The 27,974-nt window shown below is 46.9% G+C and overlaps 1 protein-coding gene and 1 long non-coding RNA gene across 47 annotated transcripts in view; one reads left to right on the forward strand and one right to left on the reverse strand.

The window, feature by feature from the left end:
* The window catches only part of TCF7L2 (transcription factor 7 like 2), a 200,738-nt gene that overhangs the window by 169,868 nt on the left and 2,896 nt on the right, over window positions 1-27,974 (forward strand). For 6 of the 46 annotated variants that reach the window (XM_047701502.1, XM_047701503.1, XM_047701509.1 and 3 more), the window contains 10 exons: window positions 1,661-1,793; window positions 3,957-4,059; window positions 6,041-6,127; window positions 11,537-11,677; window positions 12,169-12,328; window positions 12,619-12,726; window positions 17,511-17,559; window positions 18,135-18,185; window positions 19,541-19,613; window positions 25,237-27,431. In XM_047701502.1, coding sequence (XP_047557458.1) covers window positions 1,661-1,793; window positions 3,957-4,059; window positions 6,041-6,127; window positions 11,537-11,677; window positions 12,169-12,328; window positions 12,619-12,726; window positions 17,511-17,559; window positions 18,135-18,185; window positions 19,541-19,613; window positions 25,237-25,657 — 1,326 coding nt within the window. In that variant the 3' untranslated portion in view covers window positions 25,658-27,431. Of the gene's footprint in view, window positions 1-1,660; window positions 1,794-3,956; window positions 4,060-6,040; window positions 6,128-11,536; window positions 11,678-12,168; window positions 12,329-12,618; window positions 12,727-17,510; window positions 17,564-18,134; window positions 18,186-19,540; window positions 19,618-20,301; window positions 20,375-21,278; window positions 21,305-25,236; window positions 27,432-27,974 lie in introns of those variants that run through there. The other 40 variants (XM_047701505.1, XM_047701516.1, XM_047701521.1 and 37 more) reach the window with 25 other exon arrangements.
* On the reverse strand, window positions 12,869-25,534 carry LOC125084328 (uncharacterized). Its single transcript, XR_007122600.1, has 3 exons — window positions 25,430-25,534; window positions 24,472-24,677; window positions 12,869-14,267 (listed from the first exon to the last, which is right to left on the reverse strand). It is a non-coding gene; the product is annotated as an uncharacterized LOC125084328 (long non-coding RNA).

Raw genomic sequence — 27,974 nt, forward strand, 5'->3', positions numbered from 1 at the left:
TGCTTTGGGCCTTTGCATTTCAGTGCTTTGATTGCAAACTGGTAATTCACAGCATGAGGCTCTTTGGGCCACTAGCTTGCCCCTCTGGAAGCGTCCAGTTGTTTATGAGAATCGTTAAACCAGGCTGTTGCAAGTGTTGACTTCTTTCTCTGTAGTCATTTCTGGAGCATATGGAGGAGGAAGTCCATATTTTACGTTCCGAACATGCTCATGCAAGTTCGAAGCCCCTTTTAGAGATGCCTTCCCCACAATTAACTGGGGTGAGAAATACTCTTTGCGTATTATACCCCTTTCTTATTCATTAAAAAAAAAAAAAAAAAAAAAGGACAAGAAGAAAAACGCAAAGCAAACTAAGTGCTCGGTGGTCCCGGAGCTCGAGAGGCACTAGTGGGCAGCACTGAAACCTCACTTCTTTCCTTGTAATGCAATTCCTTTCCCTTGATGTTAATGCAAGTTGTGCCTTCCTAAAAGTAATAAAAGGAAATGAAGACACGTTCTGAAATGAAACTTGACTCTAATCCATTCATCATCTAATACTGGCCTCTTTATCTTCGCTGGTACCTAATCTGGTTAAATGTCCCTGTTGTAGGATTTTAGTGAAAATCCTCTATGGGGAATAGGGTTTTTTTGCAATTGGATTACTCTCAGTAAATGGCCCAGTAGTTCGCTTGCTTCAGCTTCATTTTTCCTTTGTGGTCTTGCTGGGCTAAGTTACAGCACAGCATAGAGGAGGGGGTGGGGCAGCCTGAGAGCGGGAGCAGGGGTGGAGAAGAGGACAAGAATTTGGGAAGGTCTGGTCATGGCAACTAAAAAAATCTTTAAAATGCTTATTTTCTTTTTTTTTTTTCCCCTGCTCCTTCTACCTATCCACCCTTCCTGAACATAAAAATGCTTGTACTTTGTTTGCTGGAACTGCCCGTTTCTAAACGGCACCCCTTTTATTAGCCCAATTTATCATCATCCAGTTAATTTATTAGCATTCCCCCATGACTTGCTAATGAAATTCCTAATGAATCAGGGCTGCTGTAATCTGCATAAAATATGCAGGTGCTTGCCTGGCCGTCTAGGGCTTTCTGGTAAAGTTCACACTCCCAACCAGACCAGGAATGGAGCTTTTCATCCGTGTTATCTGTAAAGAACTGTAGCAGGCTGGCTGGTTCCCGGGGCAGGGAGCCCTTAGGAGCGGGAGGTGGTGGATAGGGAGGCTGTGTGGGTGGGACTTGGTTTCTGTCTGGTTTCTTGTAAGGGAAGGTGTTCCTAGCCTGTTCTCTGGGAAGCCTGCTTGCCTCCTGAACGTCCCTCCGCTGGGGCTCTGGGGTCAGAGACCACCCCACAGCCCCCAGTAAATTAAGTCCCCACGTCAGATTTATCTGATGGCTGGGAAAGTGCTGAGTGACCCTCTCAGCAGAGTCAGGGTCTGTGATGGGGTGGTGGTGGAGGAGGCTCCGTAGGGAGGTAAAAACGGAAGCGTGCCCACCCAGAGAGCAGGCTTTACAAATACCTGTAATTTTTAATACATGGATCAGGGCCAGGGTTGCGGGCGGGATTGAGCGCATCTTCCAGAATCCGGGAGGGAGGGCATGGCCCCGGGAGCACCTGGGGCCTGTATTGGGAAGTCTCAGGCTGATGGTGTCCTTCTCTGTTTCTTTCCCTCCCACAGTCGAACAAAGTGCCGGTCGTGCAGCACCCTCACCATGTTCACCCCCTCACGCCGCTCATCACGTACAGCAATGAGCACTTCACCCCGGGAAACCCACCTCCACACTTACCCGCTGACGTTGACCCCAAAACAGGTAGGCCGAGCGTGCCAAGCGCATGTGCTGGGTCTGGGGCCACCTGACCTGCTGGGATTTGGGACGGGCTGTGGGCACTGTGGAGGGGCTCCTGTTCCTCTCCTGGGTGTTGAGAAGAAAGTACTTTGGGGAGGCCAGAGCCCGGTGAGGGAGTAGCTTCCCCCGTCCTTAAAAGAAGCCCATGTGTAGCACCAGCGATCTTTCTAGAGCTCCGCATACACACTGGAAGGTCTGGCTATGAATCCCACACTGTTTTTCAGGAGTAGCTTCTTGTAGGCGTCCATGAGGAGTAGGTATCTCGTGGTCTCCTTCTCAGCAGCTTGGGAATAGAGGAACCCCGCCAGCATGGACCCCCAAAGCCCTGGTTCATTTAGCAGCTGAGGGACTCTAGTTACTTGACGATGACGGTGTGGTGCAACGTCACTGGGTTCCGTATCATCGTTGCTGATTTATTTGGCTTCCTCTTCTGCAGTATCACCAAGCCCATTATACAGATGTGAAAACCAAGTTCATCGTGGAACAACCAGTAGGGTCTCGGGCAGAAGGTGCAACGTAACCCTTCAGCCTTTACACTTTACCCTCCCTTCCATCCCATGTGCTCATCAACTGCTTTTTCCTCAAAGAGAGAAAGAGAAGGCAGGGTTCCTTGTGAGCCTCCTGTAACAACCAGCAACCGGCTGCAGCTCCTAGTGGGATGGTCATGGGAGAAGAGCTGAGGCCAGGCCAGGCCGGTTGGTACACTGCCCGGGGTTTCTCCAACCAGCTAGTTCATTAGAAGGACGAATGTTAAATGGCTATCCCGTGTCACTTTGTCAGACGGGATTGTTTGGTGTCGAGTTGAGGTAGATGGCCTGTTCATGCAGACTTCGCTGCCTCTGAATGAAACCACACATTAGCTGGTTTTCACCAGCCTCTGAGCCCCCTTTGTGCTCGTGGGGGACCCAGCCTGGTGCTTGGATGGCTGGAGGGGGCCGCCAGCCGGCCCCAGGCTCTGCGAGTGAATGGCAGCATCAACGTCTCATTTAAATAATGGTAGTACAGGGAATAGCTTTTAAATGGTTATCGTAAAACATATGATTAATGTCTGCAGACTGTTTACTTTTCCTCTGCGAACATTCTTTCAAGTGTGCAAATGGCTTGGTGTAGGGTCCAAAACCAGCTAATCTGTTTGGTTTTTGTAATAGAGAGAAAGCCATGTCTGCATGAAAATGTCGCCCAGGGAGACTTAACTTACAGATTAAAAGCTTCCTGAATGAATTTAAAAAAATGGAATAGTTTTCATCCGCAGACACGCAGCTCATTACTTCCAATACTGCGTTAATTCTGTAGTATTGTTCATTTTCTTCCCAGTTCAGCTGCTTCGATCAGTCCCTCTGTGTCAGAATTGCTTCCAGCACTCTTGCTTTGCTCAGGATTGAGGGCAGGAGTCTGTGGAGTAAGTGTGCAGTCACTTGGGCCTTTAGGATGTGCTCAGCTACGTCATGTGTCATGTGTACCTGGTCAGTGGCAAGGGCTGGTTCTCCCAGCTGGCTGCCTCCAGAGAAGTAGGTTCTAGACCTGAGTCCGCTGGTCTGCTCAGTTCAGATCCTACCCTGGAGAAGAGGCCAGGGCTCCTGGTGGGTTTCTGCCACAGTTCCTCCTCTCAGCTGAGGTGGAGACATTCTAGAAGAGCTACCTTTTTTGAAAGAAGGCAAGAGTCACCCTTCCAAAAGCCATAACTGGAAAGGCATTGTTAGAAACTTAGAAGAGGGGACTCTGGTGCATTAGAATTAAAAGGAGTAGAGGCCCAAGTTGGGAGGGCAAAGAGCATTTACATGACTCGATCACCTACTGTGTGCCAAGCCCTTCAGATTTTTCTTTAATCTCAGTAATCACACTGATCCCATAAGGCAGAAATACCCAAGACAGTATTTTCGGGGTCTGCGTCTACCCCGTGTACCCATCCATCTAGAAGGAGATAAACCGCTTTGTCAAGGTAGAACAGGGAGAGATGACAAACAAAACCTACCCATAACTCTTAACGACCACAGTCATGGAAAGAGTCTCATGCTAGCTCTGCTCATAGATGAGAAGTCTCTATCCTCCTTTCCCTGTCCCCATCCCTTGGCAGTTTCTCTGTCCTTCTCTCCTCCTTTGTAACCAAAATGCTGCTTCTTCTCCCAGGAATCCCACGGCCTCCGCACCCTCCAGATATATCTCCATATTACCCGCTATCGCCTGGCACCGTAGGACAAATCCCCCATCCGCTAGGATGGTTAGTACCACAGTAAGGAGTTCCATTTTTTAATTCCCTTTTTGTTTCTTACATGGGCATGCTTATTATTTATCCTGTGCATGTGTGTGCACACGCGTGCATGTGTGTGCATGTGTGTGAGTTTCAGAAGACAGGGTTGGTGGGGGAGGGTGGAGGGGGTACTTGGGGAAGATGCTCCACGAGGTGCCCCGTGGAGAAGCTGGCGAGTCAGTAGCCCTTCGGATGGGCCATGTAGGAGAAACGTTGTTGATACTTAGCATTCTGAACCCACAGTCCCCAAAGACTCTGGGTTTCTCTCTGTGAACAAGGGTGTCCTTCAGATACTTCGGGAATGGTAGAGGCTCTCAGGGCTTCTGTCAGAGAAAGCCGGTCATGGCTCTTCTGCTGGTGGCAGCCCAGCCTGGAGGCCTGTTGTTGGTTTGAGGCAGCATGGGAGTGGCAACAGGCATAATGTCATTTTGAAACACAGGGTGAGAGTGGGGTGGGGGGGTTCCCTCAGAAGCCCCTAACCCCTCGCCCCATCCTGACCATTGCTCCCAAGGCTGGCAACAAGAGTGGAAAGGGCTGCCTGTTGGGACAGACGGTATGCAGCCAGCATATCTCTGAGATACTTGGTTCACCTGATTGTGAGGGGCGGGGGGTGGGGCTCTGGAAATCCCTCCTGCGGCACATGGAGCCTTCCTGAGTGTCAGCCAAGGTTCCTGGCAGTACACAGGGCATCGAATTGCCTTTTACTATTTGTCTTCCTATCACCCAGTCTTGCTTTTATAGTACCATCCATTAACCTTTCTTAAGACGACTTGAAAAATGTGTATTTCCGAGCCAGAGTAGAAAGGCCTTTACTGCATAAGCATACCATGCGCGAGTGAGTGTGTGTGTGTGTGTGTATGCATGTAATATCTGTTTTGTGATTGCATTCTTGTGTATGTATTTCTCCATGTGTACCCGTGATCACTACTCTAAAAAACAAGGACAATTTGTTGTCTTAACAGAAATATGTCCTGGGTTAAACTCCGAAGTTTGGGTTTTAGGGGAGACCCCCTGTTGTAGCCTTATAGAAGATACAGTCTAGAATAGTTTGCCCAGTGTTTCTCTAGTTGAACACACTCTATCCTGTTCTGTGAAAAACAGCTGTACAAAATGCTGACCGTGGGTGTACTTTCTGTTGATTTTTTTTTCTCCTTCATTTTGTTGGGGAGGGTAGACACGGACGTGAGCTTGTATCCCATTCCTTCCTCAGAAAATGGGGCCATATTCCTGGACTAGTTCTCTGTCATCCCTTGCCCCGTTCAGCTGATGGGCAGATATTTGAAGGCTAGATAAAAAGGAATAGCCAACTCAGACAACCCTCTGTCAGGAAAAGTTGTGTGTCTTTCATGAGGATGCTATTTTGCATGTTGCTGTATTTTTTAATTATTGTAATGAGGTGTGATTGTCTATTGGTTACCCACAATTCTTCTTGGGGACTCTCCCCCCGGTAACTCTTGTCAACACTTGTTAATTTGACAAAAGGCTACAAATTAAGCTCTGTTAATTTAATGTTTTCTCACCGAGATCTAAATACCGAAAGAGGCCCAAAGCGTAACTGAAGTCCTTTGATTCACTGCACTTTATTTTGGTATAAATTTACATTCATTATTGTTTTCCTTTGGATGTGTAGCCCTCAATTAGTGTGATGGCTCCATTAAAGCAAGCGAGACTTCGCCTTTAATTATTACAACAAAACACCTAGTTTCAGCTTGGGGAGAGGGTCTCTATTGACATAAGCAGAGGTTATAAAATTTAATTAGCCATTCCTATCAGATTTATGGCATTCAAATTGTTCTGTGTTTCTTCCCTTTGATCCTTCCTGTACAATCCCCAAGATTTTTGTTCTGATCAAATGAGAATAAAGCTTACTGTGCAGAGAGAACTTTCCCTTTTTCTTCTTTTTCTTTCCCCCACCCCCACCCTTGTTTGCACTCTCTTACTTTGTACCCCCCCTTCTTTTTAGGCAGGGTCAGCCAGTGTACCCAATCACGACAGGAGGATTCCGTCACCCCTACCCCACAGCTCTGACTGTCAATGCTTCCATGTCCAGGTGAGTTCCAAAATGGGGGCCTCCAACCAAGTCATCCATGGGGGACTTCTCAGGAAGTGCTCTAGATGGTTTCCAGGCCATCCAGCGGCTGCTTCTTCAAGTTATCCTAATGGTCTAAGACCAATAGGGCATTGGGCTTTACTCCTAGAAAACACTAAAAAAATTAACCTGAACTTCTAAGATAGGTGATGTCAAAGTTTCGAGGTTGAACTGGGAATCGATGTATTGAGCAGTATTTTTTTTTTTTTTAAAGACTTAAGAAGGTGGGAAAAAGTAGTTAGGACATATAGAACTTTTTAAAATGTTATTTCTCTGTTGCCCTGTACTGGTTAAGAACGGAAAGGGTGGAAGTCATTTTAATATTACGTAAAGGAGAGTTTGAGGAAGGGTGTGGTCTTTTCAAAATTAGATTCTTTACTGTCAACAAGAAGGGACACCCATGTCCCAACACACACCTCTGGAAAGTAGTATTAACCCAAAGAATTAGAAGGGGAGCCCCCTCCCTGCTCGGCGGGAAGCCTGCTTCTCCCCCTCTCACTCCTCCTGCTTGTGTCCCCTCTCTCGCTATGTCTCTCTCTGTCAAATAAATAAAATCTTTTAAAAAAGGGGGGGAGGGAGCCCCATATGGAATTTTAAATTGTTTATTAGCCACGGTTTTAAAGAGGTTCAATATCAGGGAGGGAGACCCAGGTGAAATTCTTTTTAAGGATCTGTTTTAGTCAACCTATTGTCAAAATATTCTCATTTTGACATTTAGCACTGTAAAGCAACTGTTAATGAGATTTTACATTCTGTTTTGTACTTTTTTTTTTTAATCTGGTATGTATTTTACACTTAACAGTTCATCTCAATTCGGACCGGCCACATTTGAAGTACTCAAAAGCCACGTGTGGCTGGTGACTGCCACACTGGCCTGTGTAGCTCTAAGTCTTGGAAAGCTTAAAAAAAAAAAAAAATCATGTGTTTGCAGAACAAGAATTTGAAAAGAACCCATCAAATAACCAGCAAAGAATTCCTACACCCAGACAAAGGACAGAATGATGTTTACTTTCCTTAGTAGGGGATCATCTTCAACTTCTAATTTAAATATTTTGGGTCACAAGCTCCGCACTGACTTCTACTTCATATGAAATATTTTGCTGTGTTTATTTGGATAAAAATGGTGACTTCTTCCTTAAAAAAAAAAAAAAGTGGTGTGTGCGTATGCATCCATGTATCTCTAAGCACATGAATATGTGTGTAATACGCACACACAGGTATACCCGCTTGGGTGTACCTGGAGCTTTCTAATCCCCTGTTCTCCTTTTCCTCCCTCTAATTAATTCTGGCTAATTTTTCAATGAGCGCCAGTTTATTTACAAACCGGTTGGCAGCAGTAGGCTTAAGTAGCACTAATCGCTCCTAATGATAGTTTTATTTTCTGTTCATCTGATTTTCAGTCAAGTTAATTAAATCGGTGGAGGTTTAGACTTTCCTGATGGGCTACAACAAGTAATCCATTTTGATGATGACCCATAATTAAATCAGCACGCATTACATGGCAAGGATGCTGCCCCTAGCATCTTCCCCCAATCTCCATGGTCTATATGGGAACCCAAGACCAGAGGGAGGGTTGGAGAGACAGGACAAGCCAGCCCCTTTTCCTGCTTACAAGACAGTAATGCTGGTGGGGGAAAGAGTAAGAATCACATTCATGAAGGAAAACAGGCTGTGGTGTACCTCCCGTTTGTAATTATACCATAGAGATCCCGTAATTTTAAAGATCCAGTCTCTACATGGGGTAAAGGATCTTGGTTTCAGAATCCACACCGATATGGGTTAGGCGGGAAAATGCCTTTGCATCCTCTTCTCCAGTGAAAAGAGGAAGGTTACGTTCATTAAATAATGTCATCACCACCTTGCAAAGCATGGGAACGAATTGGGAGTCTCCCAGGACGAGAGCTGCTTCCGAGAGCAGCTCCTAATCCACAGCTTGTCTTCCCTGCAAACCAGCATTTATCATACCCCTGATTGTTGTTCGTGTTTGTTTATTTGGTGCCTTTGAGAGGTTAAAAGCAGTGAAGGAATTGTCGGATAGGGATTGGGGTTAAGCTTATCGATTGAATTATCATTCGGAGGTTAGCCGATGATTTAGAGGTGGGCAAAGGGGTGGTGGAAAGGAAGGAAACAGTGGGAGGAAAGGTTAGGGGCTCAGGGTGCAGGGGGGAGGCCGCCGATTCCCCAGGTAGGCCTTATGAAAGGTAGCTAGTTAAAAAGCGTATACAGCAAATTAAATACATTATTGTGGTAATGGGGCGACAGAAGTATGGGGCTATTATACTATGGCAGTTATAGGAAATGTAGGCAGCTTGCCCTGTTCCAGAACACCCTTTGATATTCATTCTATTCAGCGGCCGGGGCCAGGACTTCTCAGAATTAAGTGATGGGTCATTATACTTTAAACACCATGGAGAAGCCTAGATTGGCAATTAAACAGCTCTTGCTGACACTCACTTGTGCTACCCTGTGACCCCCTTTAGATTGAGATGTTGGAGCTCCGGGCCCTCAGCCTGCTAAATTGGTGCAAGGCTCTTCTCCTGACGAGAGCGGGCTCTGAAATCTGCCGGCTTCAAAGGGAGCGAGATCATGTATAAACCATAATGTGGGTGCACCGTGGCTCACAAAAAATAAGGCAGGAAGAGATGAAATGTTACCAGTGCAAGGGGGAAAATGAGAGAATAATGACAAACCTAATGCAACTCAAAGCAGGACTGTTGCACGAGGAAAATGCATCCCACTGCTTGTGCATGAAATCAAGGCCGCCAGATGACATCCAGTTAACAGAAACGTGTCAACAGTGAAGTAAAGTGAGAGTGAGCAAGAGAGGAACCCCTGAGACAGCCAGAAACAAAAATTAGTTGTCCTTAACAAGTTAAGGTTCATCATTATATTCTGGCTCGGAGCCATAAAAGCAGACGGGGGTATATAATGAGCTGCTTAGAATTTTTAGGGTGTTTATCGCATTTCATGAAATAGTTGTCCGCAGAAAGGAATTTCTTGAGCAAAGGTGTGCCTGTGCCCACCCCCGCCACCCCCCTCCCCCCGACGCCCAACGCCCCGGTTCTTTTTCTGCTATACGTTTGTCAGACAGATGAGTATGTGTGTAGGCGTGTGAACTTGGAAGTGTTCGTTCCCCGTGGCCTGCACCGGAAATTTGGCCCCACCCCAAAATGTGCTGGAACTGTAGTATCTGCCTGTGGTGTTTGGGGGGGGGTGTGTCCCCACACCCCACCCCCACACACCTACTACCTACACCATACACACACAGTGTTTCTCTGTCTCTCCCCCTCCCCCCTTCTCTCCCTCTCTGTCGTCCCCACCTTCCCCCTTCTCTCTCTCTCTCTCTCTCTCTCTCATGTCTGTACACATATTCTCATTCAGCAAGAAGAGAACATATGTATTTCAGGAATGTCAAGCCTTTAAAATTCACAGTAAAAGCTGCCACTCCACCCACCGCTTCACCCAAGGGCTTCCAAGAACACATGTTCTTAACTTATGTTTCCTCAGAGGCCCTCATGCACTGGGAAGGAGCAGGGAGTAACATGGGAGCCCAAGTGCCTTCCGAGGGTTTGCTTTTCATTTTCTCAGGGAAAGGGAATGGAGGTTGTTTGTTTTTTCTTTCTCTTTTTCTCTTAGACTCTTTCCCTCCCTCCCTCTTTTCTTTCCATCCTTCCTCTCATATACCCTAAAGGATTTACATGGTTCTTACTAAAAAATCATGTCGTTGTTACCAAACTTGGATACTGGCTTTAATTTGTAAAAGGCAGTGGCAGGAGAGGGCCATATCAGGATGGAATTTCTGAGTCAAATGTCCACTCTGAGTCCGGGCCCCTTTAGAAATCTGTCTTGTGCATTGGTATTTTCTCCGTTGATCTACACAGATTCGGTTAGTTAATTTTTTTTTTTTTAACCATTTTCAAGTTCACATTTGCTACATTATTTGGGTGAAATGGAAAATCTTTTCATCTCCAGTCCACATAGGAAAAGAATCTTATAAATGCAGGGTCCTCTTGAAGTCCCCCTCTCAGTAAGCCTTTACTAGCACTCCCAGTGCCCACCAGAATTGGCTGCCTAGAGAGCAGGTCTTCATTCTCTGGATGCTCTATGGGACTGTTCTGGTTTGGATTTATTAAGAAAGCATCAACTGCTTGATCTGGTTCTCCTTTCCCCAAACAGCGCCCACCTGCTCACTTGCCTAACCTGGACAGGTTGGAGCCTAGAGGCCACCATTTTGTTTCTCTCGGGGTTCTACCCTTTTTGCCCCTCACCCTACTATTCTCTACAGTGCTATGTGTTCTCTTAAGAAGGGTGATTCTTCTAACCCAGTACAACTCATGGCGACTCCAAGCATATCAGAAAACATGAAAGCTGTTTGTCTGATCCCGTTGTCACTCCACATGTGGGCCAAGATGAGCATTTTAAAACTAGCTCTTTATGTTCTGGTGAGTTTTCATGGTAGAGAAATGCTAATTCAGGGCCTAAAGGGTGTTTCAAAGAACTTCCTTAAAAATGGACTGTATTAGAGGAGAAAACAACCTTTACTCATAGAGTTACCACTTGGATAATCATTTAGAAGGCCTTTGAAGGCATAGGCAGCCTATTAAGTAACGTAATTTAGGAATACTAGAATTACAGAGCAGGAGAGGGTATACGGATCCGAATTCAAAGCTCCATTTATGTGTGTGTGTATAAAATACACCTTTTTTTTTTCCCCATCTTTCCATAAGTGGGCATAAGCTTATGTAAAATATCTGTGACTTATGAAGAGAACCAGATAGGAAGTATTTGGATTTTCCCCATCTTCCTGCCTCACTTTCTCTCATTCCTGTCAAAACGATGGGGCACACCAGCAAAAGAAAAATTTTATTGTACTCTATCAACAGAATTTGGCTTAATGAGGCATGCACGGCATTGTCAAAAATGTGTACTTCAGCCATGTTAATATTTTATTCAGCTGTCAATATGCAACAATAGATTTCACCTTTCATTCTAGAGCTGATTAGAACTTAGGAAATTGTCTTCTTAGATGCCACTAATAATGCCTCAAAAAACAAGTGGACGTGTGATTTCCAGCAGGTAGTCCGAGCCTACTTTTCCGCCCAAGTACATCCGTTGTATTTGTCTTTTGCTAAAGATGTTAAAAATCATAATGTCTCTTGTCAGTAGCAATAATGAAGGGGAAGATTGGCTTTAATGACATTATGAGAATCATTATGTTTAATTTATCACTAATTAATGCTGACAGGTTTCATATGCCTTGGGTTGCTTTCATGTGAGTGTTACGTGCTGGGTTTTTTTTTTTTTTTTTTTTTAAATTGTGTGTACACATCCCTCCCCATTCATTCATTTTGATTCTGACGATTTACACAGCTTCCTGTCTTCCAGGTTCCCTCCCCATATGGTCCCACCACATCACACTCTACATACGACCGGCATCCCCCACCCGGCCATAGTCACGCCAACAGTCAAACAGGAATCCTCCCAGAGTGACGTCGGCTCACTCCACAGCTCGTGAGTGTTGCTCTTTCGGTCGCTTTCTCCTTCCCCATCTTGTCTAGCCTATTGTTGATGCCTGTGGCTGGCCATGGTACGTGTGCCTCGGGTGTACCTGTGTCCTCAGACAGGCTCAGATTTGCACCCGTGTCCCTGCCACTCATCCATTACTGAGCGTTTGGAGGCCTGTCCTGCGAGCACGAGAGGCACCAGCCCAGGGAATGCTGGCCACGCTGTGCTTCCCCCTCCCACCCCACCCCCCCGCTTAGGAAAACAGTGTGCCTGGGACACTCGAGGAAGTGATCGTGAAATCTTTGTCTTCCCCCACACACCTTCTGGGATGTTTTTGTTCCGTTTTCCAGGCTGGAGAAGACCCATAGTGGAAGCGTGCTTCTCGTTCAGAACTGCTAGGTCTGGGTGTTGAGCCGCCGGGGCAGCTGGGTTCTCTGGGGAAGTGGGACCTTGGCATCGTTTATGGGGTTGTGTTTGTCTGTTCTGCCTATATCCAGAAAGCATCAGGACTCCAAAAAGGAAGAAGAAAAGAAGAAGCCCCACATAAAGAAACCTCTTAATGCGTTCATGTTGTATATGAAGGAAATGAGGGCAAAGGTCGTGGCAGAGTGCACGTTGAAAGAAAGTGCGGCCATCAACCAGATCCTGGGGCGAAGGGTAGGTCGAGGGGGATGGATGGACCAGGGCACAGTGGGTGGCATGGCACGGTAGCCCTGTCCCTTCAGTCACATGCTGACTTCTTCCGTGGCCTTCATGGGAGTGTGACCAGAACGACCTTCTCCGCACCCACCGCCATCTTCCCCAAAGTGAGGGAGCTGACAGATGAGGTTTTGTCTGAGCACTCCTGGGCGAGCCAGGACCCTGCAGAGCCGACCCGCCTTTTAGCCCCAGCCACAGGGTAGTTTGTGATGTTTTGTCTGCCTCTCCCGCCTCTGTGTCCCCTCCAGTGGCACGCACTGTCCAGAGAAGAACAAGCAAAGTACTACGAGCTGGCCCGGAAGGAGCGACAGCTTCACATGCAGCTGTACCCCGGCTGGTCTGCGCGGGACAACTATGTAGGTGTTCGTTTTTCTCAGAACCGGAGTCTGTAGAGACATGTTGGGGGGGCTTCCTCTGCCCAAAGGGAGTGCTACCTGCCATCTTAAATCAGGCCTCAGAACCGTACATTCTGCACACTCCCGGGACCAGGAGCGTCCTGGCTTCCAGTACGGCTCCATCAGCAGGCCAGAGTTCTTCAAGGAGGAGGGAGGAGGGCCGTGTTCTGTTGTTCCAGCTCGGAACCATGGGGTTGACCTGGGGCTGTGCACACCTTCTTGCCCAGGTCTTCGTAAAGACCTGGCTCTGGGATGTGCCTCAGGGGACTTCTGTGCTTCTCAGCAAGGGTTCATGGAGCCTGACAGGGAAGGCCTTGGGTAGAGGTGGAGCGAGTTTAATTCCTCCCAGGCCTTCCGGCAGGGCCTTGGCCCTTACGAGGGAGAAAAGGACCAATTGCCCTGCGCTGTGGTGCAGGACAAGTTGGAAATCTAGTTCCTCCTGAGGGTCACGGTGGGAGGACCCTGCGAGCAGCCGGTGGTAGTCTTCCTCTGGTGGGGCGCGGGAAATGCCTCGGGTCCCCTGGAGGGTCGGGAAAGGGTCTATGCCACGTGAGGTGTCTTCTAGGGCTCTGTGTTGACTGCAGGATTTGCCTAATTCCCTCCCTGGGGTTTTAGGAGACACGGTGGGATTGTTGCTTTCACTAATCACAGCAGTCGTGACACCCAGGATTGCTGTCCTCTCCTGGCCTTGCTCTCCTCTCCCTGTTATTTCTTGTTCTGCATTTTGTCCAGCATCCTTCTGGCTGGCTCTCCTCTCAGTGGATGACATGTCTCTTATTTCCACCTGATACTTTTATTCCAAGGCATTTGGTGTTATAAAGTGATTCTTAACCATTTACTCTCTAGGGTGGTGAAGGCAAAGCTTGCCTTGACATCAGCAGTGGGCTTCTCCTCCCATATCTGGTCAGTGGCGTGGAGCCGTGGCGGGGTCTTTCTCCCGCGCACACTCCTGACCTAGCTCTCCTGTGGACATCTGTGGTGAACACGCTCTCTCTGTCCGTGGGTTGAGATCAGTTCAGTTAGTGCTGGTTGCAAGTGTGCCCACACGGTATTAGGGGTACTCAGAGTTAAATCAAATATGTTGACTCTCAAAACTAATCTGCCATCAAGAAGCCACAGACATGGGTGGGAACCTGTGGGTCCCGAGCAGATGCCGTCTTCTGCTTGTTCTCACGGTTTCCCATACCTGTCAACCTGTGCTTGCTAGTCTGCTCTTCCCTGTGCAGAGAAGAGGGGGTACGGAAAACACAGACCACTGGGCTTCACCCCCACGTCTTCATCACTGCCCCCAGCCGCCGCCCTTTGGGTCTCAGTGGCCTTGGCTGGTAGCACGAGGCTCTGTTCCTCCTGGGAGTTGAAATGGGAATTAGTGCCGGTATCTCTCACTGGAGTGTTTCCTGTGCTCAGGGCCCTTGTCACTCATAGATGGTCATGCACTGGGTCGTAGCTGCTTGGGACCTTTCCATTCGCCCTCAGCATGTGTACTTGGGGAAGCCTTTCTTCTGGAATGGAAAGGAAGAGGATGAGAAAGTGAATGCTCTCCCACAGGCTTGCCGCTCACCCCCACCTGACCTTAAGGTGGAGATTTCCAGCAGCAGGCCAGCTCTGTGGCCTCCACATGCACAGCCATCTCATTTCAGGACACTCTTCTCCTGGTTTCGGGTCAGAAGCTCTTAGAGTTTACTTCCACCTTCTACCTGCTACAGACCTAAGTCTGAGTGATCTAGAATGGTACCACAGAGAGGAATTCTGCTCCCCTATAGATATCGTATCCCCAGCAGACACTTGGGGTCATGGTAGGGCCTTCGTGTACAGCTTTGCAGGATGTGCACTGCACAACTCTAGGGGAGTGCCATTTACATTATGGCCTATGTGCATGGTGCCCTCTGGAGTTGTGCAGGGGGAGATCTTCACAAAGGTACACAAAGGCCACCTTCCTGTTAGCTTCAAAAGAATGCTGCCACTGACTTGCCCAGGAGTCAGTTAGACAGGCATTGCCCTGGGCTTTCTGTGAAGTGGTTTCTAGGTTTTAGAAGGTCCACGAGACACTTAAAGTGACTTCAGCTCAGCTTCACATTCAGAAGAAGCTCAGTATAATTAGGGGAGTCTCTGACAAGACTTGAGAGAAAGATTAGAGGTAGATCTAGATGTAGGACTGAAGGAGCTTTATCCCTCATACAGGCTAATCTCTGACTCCTATCACCATGGCTCCTTACACATGAGCGTGAACACATACACGCACTCTGCCCTTCCATCTTCCCTCCCTTTTGTGCCCCAGAAAACGGTCTGTGGAACAAGGGTCAGAGTTCAAGGTCTTATGGGTTTGATTGTGGTGCAACCTATCAGGTTTGGGTTTTTTTCTTAGCTGACTCGACATAGGAGTTCCTGTACATTACTGTGGTTGTTGTAAAGTCCAAAAGATTCTTCTGGGAAAAGTTTTCTGAGCAAACTTCATGCCTCTTTCATGTTCCTGCTTTTCCAGTCAAGGGGCAATGGAAACCTTAGTAAAATAGAACAGTCACATTTGAGTTGTTGGACTTGACATCTTCTGGGGGCACAAGAGAAAAGAGTTTGGTCCCATAGTGCTCTCTGGCCCCTGGCATTGTATTAGAACATTGTTGCTTTTCTAGCTCTTCCAGATTACATAAAGGACACAAATCCTAAGCCATTGCTTATCTCGAATTCCCCACCCCCACCACCATATTTGGGCTTTTTCTTTTGTTACATCTAAGAAGAGAACGGGGTGGCTGCCCCCCTTGAGACATGTGTCCCTCATCACTAAATCGTGTTTATTAAGCTCTTCTTGTCCTCTTCTGATTAAAACACAGACCCTGTCGTCTAGAAGCCCTCAATTTAAACGAGCCTATCCTCAGTCACCTCAACTATGTACCCTAAACCGACAGCTTCCCACGGGGCCTGGAACTTTCAGCCGCCTTTCAGCACATACGGAGGGAGATGGGAGACGGGCGGGCACTGTATTAAGGCGGAGGTGACTGAGAACCCGCTGGCTGTGTGGATGCCAACACTGCCCAGAGTCACCATGGTTTTGGGGGCCCCGCTGGGTGTTCACTCAGGCTCCTAAATAAACTGAAACTAGCCCTTCCTGCCTTTTCCTAGATGGCCAGGCAGCACGTCACTGCTCCCCAGGAGAGGTGCAGACATGAAGATAGGCTGTCGAGGCTCAGGAGAGGGCCCCATGAACGCCTTTTATTTTATTTTTACATTGTCTATCAAGGGCACGCTCGGGTGCCTCAGTCAGTTAAGCTTCTGACTCTTGGTTTCAGCTCAGAGCATGATCTCAGGGCTGTGAGATCGAGCCCCGTGTTGGGTGAGCCTGCTGAAGATTCCATCTCCCTCTTCCCCTCCCCCTGCTCACACACGTGTAGGCACACACACACTCAAATAATCTTTAAATTGTTTATCAAGGAGTAGAATATGTCTCTCAAAGTTTCAAACTCAAGGCCAAGACAAACTTCCCAAATGGTATGGGCCCAAGTTCTGAGAGGAAAGAGGGACTTTTTTTGAGCCCTTGGATGGAGCTAAAACCGTGGCATCTCCACCGTGAGGTTCTCATCTTTACAGGGCCTTAGGGGTTGTCAAGTTGACCACCTGTCATTCTTGTTTTTCCCTCCTGAGTTGATGTCCACATACCATGAGAACTTTAGGCAGCGATAATATTTAGATGTTCAGCAACAGACGTGTAGGCCAGTCCTTTTCATTTGTGATATTGCATATGTCCCCACCATCTGACCCAGAAGTATGGGACCGGCCCTGACGAGCTGAGAACTAGTTTCAGATCTGTGGGGATGCAGTCAGCTCTACAGAGCTCAGCCCTGTTCCCATGCCACGTCCTCAGCCACGAGCAGACAGTTCAGATACAGGTTGGAGAGTGTCAGTGACCTTATGTGATCCATCCCCTGTAATCAATTAAAAACCTTCCACAGAGAGCAAGGGGTTAAATATGCAGGCAGCACAGCCCAGTAGGTAAGGGCTGGGGAACCAACACCTCCTGAGTTCCCATCCTGGCCCCAGCATTTTGCTAACTGTGTGATTTCAGCTAACAAACCCTCTGTGACTGAGTTTCCTTCTCTGTAGAATTAGAATGGTGATAGTCCCTGTTGTATAGGATTGTGTGAGGGAAAAACGAGTCAGTGTGGATAGCGTACTTAGAATCAGGCCTGGCGCATAGTATGTGCTCAATAAACGTTAGCTGTTGTTACTAGTATAGCCCCAGTTAAAGCTTTTGGTTTTTAATTGAGTAGAAGGACCTTTGTCCTTAAAAAGGAGATTTGTGTGGAACAAGGGTAGGGGGTGGGGGGTGATTTTCTTAGTCCACATGGCCATCTCCACAGTCATTCGATGCTTGTCTTTGAGCTCTTGGTCCACCCCCAACCCTGTCTCTCCACACCTCCCTAAATCTTCCTTCATCAGCTCTCTTCTTCCCTTTATGGAATCAGATGCTCTGGGTCGGGTTTGAGGATGGACAGAGGTGTGTGGGAAAAGAGGTCTTTCCTTCACCCTCTGCTAACCCCTTCTCTTCCCCTTGCTGAGTGTGTGTCCCTCCAGCTGGAGCACGACTAAAGGGCATTTGGATGGGGGGGTGCTCAAAAACATTCTGGGAGCCATGGGTGTGGACGGAGACAGCGGTGCGCTCCCCCTCCTGCCTTCTCCTTCCCAGGGGACCCAGATGCCCTCCTCCCATCTGTTTTCTAAAATAATTCCTTGTGTTTCCTCTATTCATCTAGGGGAAGAAGAAGAAGAGGAAAAGGGACAAGCAGCCTGGAGAGACCAATGGTAAGTTGGAGGAAGGAGGAAGGAGCGGAACTCTGAGGACCACTCTCGAACCTTAGATTCCTCTCTGGGGGAGGCAGGAGGAATTCAAGGCCAGGACATTGTGGGGGAACCCATCCTAGCCAGCCTTTTTGTGTATGCATTTTAATTAATTGCTTCACAACTGTCCTTTTAAAGCTAGTAACATTCATTGTTGCATGAAAAGCACATTGTAATTCTAGTGGAATGCGTTTTTAAATAACCGCAGAGCCTGGAACAGGAGGGGTGGTAGGCATGCCTATGCGGGATTTATGCAGTCTGCTTATTTTGTCTGTGTCCGTAGGGATGAGGAAGGGGCCGGGGGAGTAGGCGGGGTGTGTGCGAGTGTTTGATATTAACTGGGCTGTTCCTGAATGTTCTGATGCATGCCTTTACAGTGGTAAATTGCACCCAATTTAAATTAAGGAGGTTTGTCATTCTCTAGGAGAAATTAGAAATACTGCATAGGCAATACCAGAAGGTCCCTTGGAGAAGGCCAGGCTTTTACAAACGACAACAAAAATTTTGAAGGCTTTGTATAATTTGTTCTTTTTTTTCAGAACACAGCGAATGTTTCCTAAATCCTTGCCTTTCACTTCCTCCGATTACAGGTGCTAATGTCATTTTGAGTCATTAAAATAGTCGATAAACTGTTTTTTTTTTTTTAATTTTTCTTGCCATTATAGTTTTATTAACATTAAACACGTATGACATTTGAACATCCTTTAAAATGACCATCTACACGGTTTTGTATGTTTCGGTAGATTTTTTTTCAGTTGCTTTTGGGTTTTTTTTTGTTTTTTTTTTGTTTTTTTTTTGTTTTGTTTTGTTTTTTAATTTACTTTAACTTTCGCTTTGTTTATTTATTTATTTTTCCCATAACAGTTGTTTAAGCAGTGATGACAGTGACTTAGTGTTGAACTAACTGTGCAAATTGAATATGCAGTATTTCTTTAAAAGAGACTGGTTAAAAAAACAAAAAAGGCCAAAACAAAACAAAAAACCAAGCAAAAACCAACCAAAATGGAAGGAATTCAGTAATAAACCTCCTTAATCTAATGGCATTTTCCGTTGCTCCCACTAAGTTTTCTCACGCAAGCATGCATCCGCACGCAGTATAATTATTTTCTCCTTTGCTTTTTTTTTATTTTAGTTTTTTTCTTCCTTTTGCTTTTCTGCTCCTAATTTGCAAATCCACTAGCATTTTACTGACTGTACCTGCTTAAAAGCTGCTATGAGCTTCAGACTAACCCTGACCCGCTCGCTCATTCACACTGCCTGTTCACCTTCATCTGTTCTCCTGTTAGTAGTCATGAAAATCGGTTTTAAAAAAAAAGAAAGAAAAACATTTCCAAAGCTGCAATATCCCAGTACCACAATCCCCTTTTCTTTCTTTATTTCTTTCTGTTTTGTTTCATTTTGTTCTGTTTTTATTTGTAGTTTTTTTTTTCCTTTGTTTAAACTGTTGTACTCTGAGAAGGAAAAAGCATGTTACAAACCTAATTCCCTCCTTCGCTTTATTTTCTTCTTTAAGAAAAACCAATTGAGAGAGAGCTAGGGGAAAAAAAAAAAAAGGAAAGAAAGAAACAGCAAAGCAGAACCAAAAGAGGAAAAATACTATTTAAAATTTAGTTTTTTCAGTATCTGACTTCCCTTTATCCGCTCAAAACGAATCGGAGAGACAGTCCTTAAAGAAGGGATACTGCAGCTTTATTTGCAACAGCTAATTTCACCAGTTGAATAAGAATGTGATTTTTTTTTTTTACCTTTTTTTTTTAATTAAAGAAAGTTAAAAATCGAAAGTCGATATTTTGTAATTAGTAACCAGGTCATTGATTTATTCCCTTTTTTATTTTTATTTTTTTCTTATTTGTATCTTTCTCTCCCCCCCTCCCCTCTCTCTCTCTCTCCCTCTCTCTCTCCCACGTCCTCCTCCTCTGCTCGCTTCTCTCTTGAACTCATTCAGACCTGAGCGCTCCTAAGAAATGCCGAGCGCGCTTTGGCCTTGATCAACAGAATAACTGGTGCGGCCCTTGCAGGTGTGTATAGATTTCCCAGATTCGCTGTGCTGGTCTGCAGCTGGTCTATTCGGTCCTTTCCCCCTTCTCTGGCCTGTTGCTTTGTAGCTCTGTGTGTGGATCTTAGGAGACATGAGGGCATGGGACACTGCTCTGTGAGGGATGTGCTTGTTCTCCCCGCTGCTGCTAGCCAAAATGCCACTGTAAAACAGCATCATTTGTGCCTCCTCGGGTCAGCGACAGCCAGCCCCAGCGCGCCCCCTCCCAGGGAACGTTGCCTGCTAACCCCCTTCCTCATGACCACCCAGGATGGGGCTCAGTGACATCCATCGTAATCCTGGCCTAGGTAGAAGCAAACAACAACGTCACCTTCTCCCCTCCTTCTCTCTTCTATTTTTTTAATTTATTTTTCCTTGTTGTTTTTTGGTTTCTGGTTGTTGTTTTTTTGGTTTTGGTTTTTTTGTTTTTTGGATTTTTGTTTGTTTGTTTGTTTTTTGTTTTGTTTTTTGGTGCGTGTTTTATCATTTTGTTTTTATTTTTTTTCCTTTTGCCTCATAGAAGTCTTTCCTTTCATGTCCTTGGTGAGGGAAGACAGTCAAAGAGAGCCGAGGTCCTAGAGAAGACGAGTCAGCAGTAGCTGAGATTTCACAGCAAACTGAGCATGACCCACCATTGTGTTGTATTTTTTGTGTTTACCTTATGCTAACAGATGCAAATACTCCAAAGAAGTGTCGGGCACTGTTCGGGCTTGACCGACAGACTTTATGGTGCAAACCGTGCAGGTATATGACCACTGTGAGGCCTTTGGGAAAATCAAAGCACTCTGTCCTTCTGCTACCTCAGTGTGTCGATATATTTTGACCTCGTTCCCATCTACTTCCCTACCAGCATCAATGACTAATGATCCTCATCCTTCAAAATTTCCTTGCTAATTTTATGCTGTATCCTTACCCCACTTTCTCTTTCTCTCTTTCCCCCTCGCTCTTACGAGTTACATACCCAGATCCCCGGTGGTAGGACTGAGACCACACCCTCTCCCGGCCAGGAATGGTCACTTACCCGTTTGCTTTGCAAGCCAGCCTCCTGGACGGGCCTGGTCCGTGGCGTGTGTCGAGCTTAGATAGAGCCACCGGTGCCAAAGGTTTGAATGAGCTAAAAACTTGGCAGCAAGAGCCGTCCCCGCGCACTTAAGAGTCAAGACACTTGGAGAAGGGCTCTGGGGCAGGCGTTTTTTGGTTCTGTTCTGTTTCATTTTTCTTTTATGTTTAAAAAACCACATGTCTCTGGACAGAGGAGCCTGGTTAGCTGACATTGTTTTACAGTGCTGCAACGAAGCGTGGCACTGAGCGGCATGCACCAGCCGAAGGGGTGCGGGCAGTGCGTTGTGCAGTCCCATACTGCAGCGTGGCTAGCCTGCGGAATTGCAAACATATATCGTATGTGTTTAGAGAGAGAACGAGAGAGAGAGAGAGATTGAGAGAGAGCATTGCTTCCAGAATGAACTAGAAGAGTCCAAATTGAACACCCACGTTCCACCTGCAGGTTTCCATCCAATCTGTAATTTCAGGGAAGGTGTAGGGTACTTCCTTCTTGGTGGAGGGATGCCGACTCGTTCCTGTCTCATTTCCTTTCCTTTAATGACCACCTTTGGTTAAATTTGTTGTTTCTTTGTTCTGATACAAGCAGTCTTTGAATTTGGAATATTATGATGGTAGGTATCTCAACGCCCCCCAAACACGCCTCCCTGTTTGTAGTGCCTCCTTGTCACGTGTCCCTCTCCTTCATGCCTTTGCCATGTGTTCCGTGTTTAGACGTTAGATCAGATGTTCATCCCATCACGTGCATGCCCACGAGTCTCCTGTGTCTCTTCCCCTCCGCCGGTGCCTTACAAGGGATGGGCCGAGTTGGCCTCAAGTTCCAGACGTTTAGGGGAGAGAGGGCCCGAGCATCTTTATTGAGAGAGAACTCCACAGACAACCCTCTGGGCCCTCTGAGTGAGGGTTCCAGGCCTGGAGAGAGATCCTCCAGCCATTCATTCTGTGAGACGGCAGTGTTCACGGAGGTGACAAATACCCTTCCTGCACAATCCCGGGGTCTTCTCTGTGCCCCAGAGTAGAGTTTCCTGCAGAGGTGGATGAAGAATGTTAGGGATTGAAGTAGGCGGACCCAGGGAGGACAGGTCTAGGCAGTGAGTTTGCGGCAGAATCTTCTTGGTGCTGAGGAGGAAGATGATTGGCTGCAGAGTCCTGGTCTGAGGTGCCCTGCCATGCTGAAGGGTTTCTCTAATCGCAGGGCTCCCTCCTGAGCCGGTTTCTCACCATCTCTAGAAATGGATGGCTGAGACCATTGTGCCCACTTGCATATGGTGTGTTGCCAGATTGGTGTCTATTTTATTGGGGGGTGGTGAGCGGTGGCGGTTTAGGAACCCCCCCCCCTTTTTTTTTTGTTTCTGAAGCAGTTGCTTCAAGTTAGACTTGACTTTTTTTTTTCCTGAAAGTGACTGTTCCTAACATTGACCAGGATGGACATCCCCCTCTCAAACACAGCCTGAACATCGTTTCAAGCCAGGGTGTGGGGTCTGCCTCAGAGGCCAGAGGTTTCAGGACATTTTTACCAAAAAAACAAAAGCAAAATCCAAAATCCTTGTAGCTGCCTCATAAACACGATTTTCAAAAGCGCAGCTCTGAAGAGCCAGCAGTCATCAAGGCAGGCTGCAGTCCCTCGTCACTCCTCAGCATTCTTCCCACCTTGACACTGTTAGAACTTTCTCGGTGGCCACTTTGCTTCTGCATGGGGTGTTTCTCAGACCCTGAAAGCATCAGCAGATGCATTTTAGCTCACTCCCAAACAGGATCAGGAAGAACCCTTGGTTTTCCTTCCAGAATAAATCCATGGGGAACTAAAAGTGGAATTTTCAGAGGCCGCCCCTTGGTTAGAGATGGAGCCTGGGTGGGGGAGGGTAAACGGATGGGTTTTGCCCCTTTTTGCCTCAACTTTTTCTCTTTGCCAGGATCTGGCTTGATGCTTAATCAGTAGAACAAAATGTTCCTTTAAAAAAACAAAGCAGTTACAAAATGAGGCATTTTCTGGCCCGTCAGAAGTGTGTGTGTGTTCCAGCTGCCTTTCGCTTGGCCACCTGTTAGAAGGAGTGTCTCGCTGTCCTTCATGATCTTCATGTCCCGTGTTCAAAATGCTTCCACTCATCCCCTCGACGTGGAAACCTCTGTGTCATCAGGAGGGCGGGCGGGTGAGGGGACCGGCAGACGCGCTCCTAGCCAATCAGGACTCCTTGCTCGCTACACAGGGTTTCTAATTTTATTTGACATTTGAGGACATTTTAACAAGATTCTGTTTTGAGCCCACCAAGTTGCTTTCCCATCTTTTTACTCTGCCCTAATATAGCATGGAATGCTGCTTGACGTCACTCCCCTGTTTTCCTGTTTCTCCTTTTCTCTCCCCCCCACCCTCTCCTTTGTCCTTGTCGCTCTCTCACTTTTGCTTACGCCCCGCCCCCATCCCCACCCCTCCCTTCTCCCATTTTTTAAAATGCATGGACATCTTAGTTTTTTAAGCATGTTTTGATCTGCAGGCTAAGGTGGTTTAAAACTCTGAGAGGCTTAATTATGTATGTTGGTTTCTGGGATGGGAGCAGAACCCACAGCCTGTTTCAATCTATCCCAGAGGAGAAAAGGAACCTTTCCAAAATGAAAGTGAGGGGGGCTGTCCTTGCACCCCTAGAGTTCCTTTCCACCCAGAGGGGGATCAGGTAGACCCTGAGGCCTCCACCCGGTGGGTCTCAGCCTCTGGGAGGCAGGGAAGGCCAAGCATGTTCCCTCCCCTCCCTCCTGCCATCTTGCTGAGTCCACACCCCACACACTGAGGGGCATGCGCAGAGACCTCTGGGGCACAGACCCGAGGAGGAACTCATCACACCCCCTTCCTTTCAAAGCCCAGTGACATCTGACCCCAGGCAGCATCTTCCTGCTTTCTAGGGATGGGAAGCCGGCCGGCGCTTACACACTTGTTTTTAGACCGAGTGTTATCAGTCATGGTTTTAACTGGATTCAAGGGCTCCTTAGGGCAGCACATTCCCTGGATCTGCATTATTTTTATTGCATGAGTGGGGTTGAGTCCCAGGATCACCTTTCCTACCAAATATATCATCCCCATCGGACTGGGAATCATAGTAGGAGAAACTCTGAGGTCATATGCTCAATTTCTTGAATCGATTTCCCCAACCTCTGATGATAAGTAAGAAAGTCTCTGAAAGTCTCATTCCTATTTCTTATGTAAACAGGAAGTATGGAGGGGAGATTTGGGTTTTGGTGCAGGGCAAACTTAGTCTTTCTGGCTTAAACACGAATCCATGATGACCCAACCCCACCAGTTCCATGCTGTGGTGTCCCCCACCCCCACCCCCCACACTTCTTCTTCGTCGTCACTTCCTTGTGACACCCTGCGCCCTCCATTCACTGGCCTTGGTACAGTGACCAGGACAAGGCGCCCCTCCATCCCATCCTCACCGTCTGTCCTTCCAGCCTTCTCACTCTGGGGTGGGGGAGGGGAAGACTCCAAATCTTTAAAAAACAAAACAAAAACCCTGCAAAAAAAATTAAGTTTGAATCATAATTTAATCCACAACCTGCAGGCCATACAACCAGTTATTCTTGTTCCTTTGGATCATTTTCTGTTTTTCTTATTCTTCCCCCTCCCCACCTTCGTTTATCCTCTTCTACCTGTTTTTGGTGGTTTTTTTTTTTTCTTTTCGTTTTTGTTTTCGTTTTATTTTTTATTTTTGTTTTGGTTTTTAATTTCTTTTGTTTTACTTTTGTTTCCCCCTTTTCCCACCCCCCACCCCTGACTCTCTCCTGATTCTCACCTCTCTTGATTTGGTGTGGTTCTTAACAGACAAAGCCCGTAAGCTTTCTGGGCGCCGGCAGCCTGGTGGTGGCCGTGGTGGTGGCGTTGGTGGTGGTGGTGGTGGTGGTCATTGGTGGTGGTGGCGGTTGGTGGTGGTGGCAGTTGGTGGTGGTGGCGGCGGCGGTCTGAAGACCTCTAAGCCTCTTGCTGGCACTGCCTTCAGCTCTATGGGCTCAACAGTCAGCGTTCTGAGAGTTTCGTATGGATGGGTAGGAGGCGCCTGGGGAAGGAGCTCTCTTTCTCTTTCCACAAGCACACACACACACACACACACAGGGGCCACCGGGAGTGGTGGCGGAGTGGTGGCGGAGACAGAGGAGACATGTGATGGGCTAGCCAGGGAGTGTCGAAGCCGAAAGAGCGAGAACACGCTTCTCAGTCGATGTCGGCATGGATGCAGCCAATTCCTGGCAAACAGGTGCTGCCTCCTCCAGTCGGCTCACTGGTATCTGGGCCGGGGTGGGGGCGCGGGGGTGTAGTGGGGCGGGGGGGCAGGTAGGCAGGGGGCCTGGTCCTCGACTCCGGCAGCTCCTGCAGCGTCGGTCGCCAGAGCAGGCTTAGACCAGGGGCGGGGGCGACAGCCGAGTGAGTGCGGCACCCTGGCCAAGGGCCATGCCGGCTCTGGGGGCAGAGGTGACTTTGACTTGGCTCTGAGCATTAGATAACTCTCTCCCTTGGCATCTTTGCCCTTTATTCACAGATAACTCTCTCCCCCTGTTTCTAGGAGAAAAAAAAAGTGCGTTCGCTACATACAAGGTGAAGGCAGCTGCCTCAGTCCACCCTCTTCAGATGGAAGCTTACTAGACTCGCCTCCTCCCTCCCCCAACCTGCTAGGCTCCCCTCCCCAAGACGCCAAGTCACAGACTGAGCAGACCCAGCCTCTCTCGCTGTCCCTGAAGCCCGACCCCCTGGCCCACCTGTCCATGATGCCTCCGCCGCCCGCCCTCCTGCTTGCCGAGGCCGCCCACGGCAAGGCCCCCGCCCTCTGTCCCAACGGGGCCCTGGACCTGCCTCCTGCCGCCCTGCAGCCGCCCATCCTGTCCTCCTCTCTTGCACAGCCGTCAACATCTTCCTTACATTCCCACAACTCTCTGGCCGGGACCCAGCCCCAGCCGCTGTCCCTCGTGACCAAGTCGTTAGAATAGCTTTAGCTTCGTTAGCCCTGCCCTGGTCGGTTTGCGTAGTGTTGCGGTTTTCGCTTTTCTTTGTCCCCCCCCCCCCCCCCCCCAGCCTCCTGCACCCCCCTCCCCACCCCCTCCCCCCTCGGAAAGGTTTTGTTTTGTACTCTTAATTTTGTGCCACGTGGCTACATTAGTTGATGTTTATGGAGTTCATTGGTCAATATTTGACCCATTCTTATTTCAATTTCTCCTTTTAAATATGTAGATGAGAGAAGAACCTCATGATTCTACCAAAATTTTTATCAACAGCTGTTTAAAGTCTTTGTAGCGTTTAAAAAATATATATATATACATAACTGTTATGTAGTTCGGATAGCTTAGTTTTAAAAGACTGATTAAAAAACAAAAAGGAAAAAAAAAGAAGCAATTTTGAAGCAGCCCTCCAGAAGGAGTTGGTTCTGTATTATTTGTATTAAATACGAGCTTGCGAACCAATCATTTTACATCTGGTTTTTAAACCATAAGGGCACGACGAATGCAGTGCCATATTCCTTTTTTTTTTTCCTCTGTGTGAAACAACTTTAATTGTGATGTTACTTGTTATTGTTTAAATGTACAGAAACAAAGGGTTAAATGTGTTAATATACCTTGTTCCATGGTGTTGTTCTTTTGGGGGGAGGGGGATGCTACTCAGCAATTAATGGAATCACAACGCTGTTGGACCAGTAGTATTTATTGCTTTAGAGATTGCTTGTCGAACCTGTACGTTGTCCCTTTTAAGATATGTTTTACTTTTTCTTGAAACTGTATAAAGTTTTTTTTTCCCTTAGCATAAGCATCTTATATATAACAACTCATTTGTACAAGGTTTTTAAGTTTATATATAAAATGTGTATATATATTTTTTTGTTTCTCTTTTTGACTTTTTTTTTTTTTTTTTTTTTTTTGGCTGTATGAAACCCAGATGCCGCCAAATGGACATTACTAGTTGCATTAAAGGATCAGTAGCATTAACGAAAGTTGCTTTAAAAGCCATTATGTAAAACAAGACTTGAAAATTAGCGAGGGAATTTTAGCGAGATGCTGTGTGAGCAGCAGTGGGAACCAACCCTGTTTCTCCTTTGAACCATAGTCGGCAGCTCTGTACCGTTAGGATGCGGCCTGACTGTGTGCAGAACTTTATGTGCCAAAATTCTCAGTGACTTTAGCTTTCTCCCTCTTTTTGATGCTGTAATTTTTGTTCATCATGTTTTGCTGTGATGTTACATAGGTAGATTTGTATGTAGTTTTAATGTCACTTATAACAAGATGTGTTTGGTAGCAGATTGTCCAGAAAGCATTTTAAATGAAGAGGTATAAACCCTTAGGGGCCAAAATTCTGTATATTAGATTACTCTTAAAGGAAAAACCAGCTGCCGCTTTTATGTACACGTATGACATACAAGTAGGTGGCAAACTTTACAAATAAAAAAAAAAAAAACCTAGGCATGTTGATGTTGCAAAATGCTGTATAAAGCTGAAACCCGTTCATTCAGTGCCATTGTAGTTGACATGAAGCGATTGTAAAACTGTCTCCAATTTTTCTCTGGTTTATTAAAATGCTAACTATAACATTTTTTGTGAATACTTTGAATGTTTCCTAACAGTTGTGATGTTACTGTTCCGTTTTATGCTCTTATTCCAATTTCATTTTTAATGGTTTGGAAGCCATTTTTGTAATGAATAAATGTTCATGCTGTACAGTATCTGTAGCATGCCGTTCTGGATTAATAAAAGCAACTTAGTATGTGCAGATCAAGGCTGGTCACTTGTTTCTGTGATTTGGGTTTTCTACCCTGGGGGAAGCTGCCCCCGCCTTCTCGCCAGAGGACCGTCTTCCCTGAGCTGAAATTTGAGGCCAGACCGTGGGGCTGGAATGGGTGGTGGGTTAGGATTTGGATATCAAAAAGTGTTCTTGCACTCTTTTCAGGGGTCGGTCTGTTTTTTTCTTTCTCTCATTTGCCACGCCAAAATTTACACCTGTGTACCGACTTAGTTCATTTCTATTTTATTTATTTATTTTTAAAGATTTTTATTTTCCGGCTTAGTTCATTTCTGAAAGCAGAGCACAGTGATAGTCCATGTCCTGCTTCTGGCTATAAGTCATCTGGGAGACCTGAGCTGTCCTCCTTACGGGATCCAGCTTCAGAAGGGATTGAGTTCTGGTCAATGGCACTTAGTTCCCCAGAAATGGATTTAAGACCCCTCATTGTTCCCACTGATGTGGAAGGAGACTGACTTCTTCCTAGGAGTTGCACGCAGGGAGAGGTGCCAGGGTGTCGAACTGCAACTTTTCTCTGAC

Source organism: Lutra lutra, chromosome 14 (assembly GCF_902655055.1).
Source record: "Lutra lutra chromosome 14, mLutLut1.2, whole genome shotgun sequence".
Classification (NCBI taxonomy): Eukaryota; Metazoa; Chordata; class Mammalia; order Carnivora; family Mustelidae; genus Lutra; species Lutra lutra.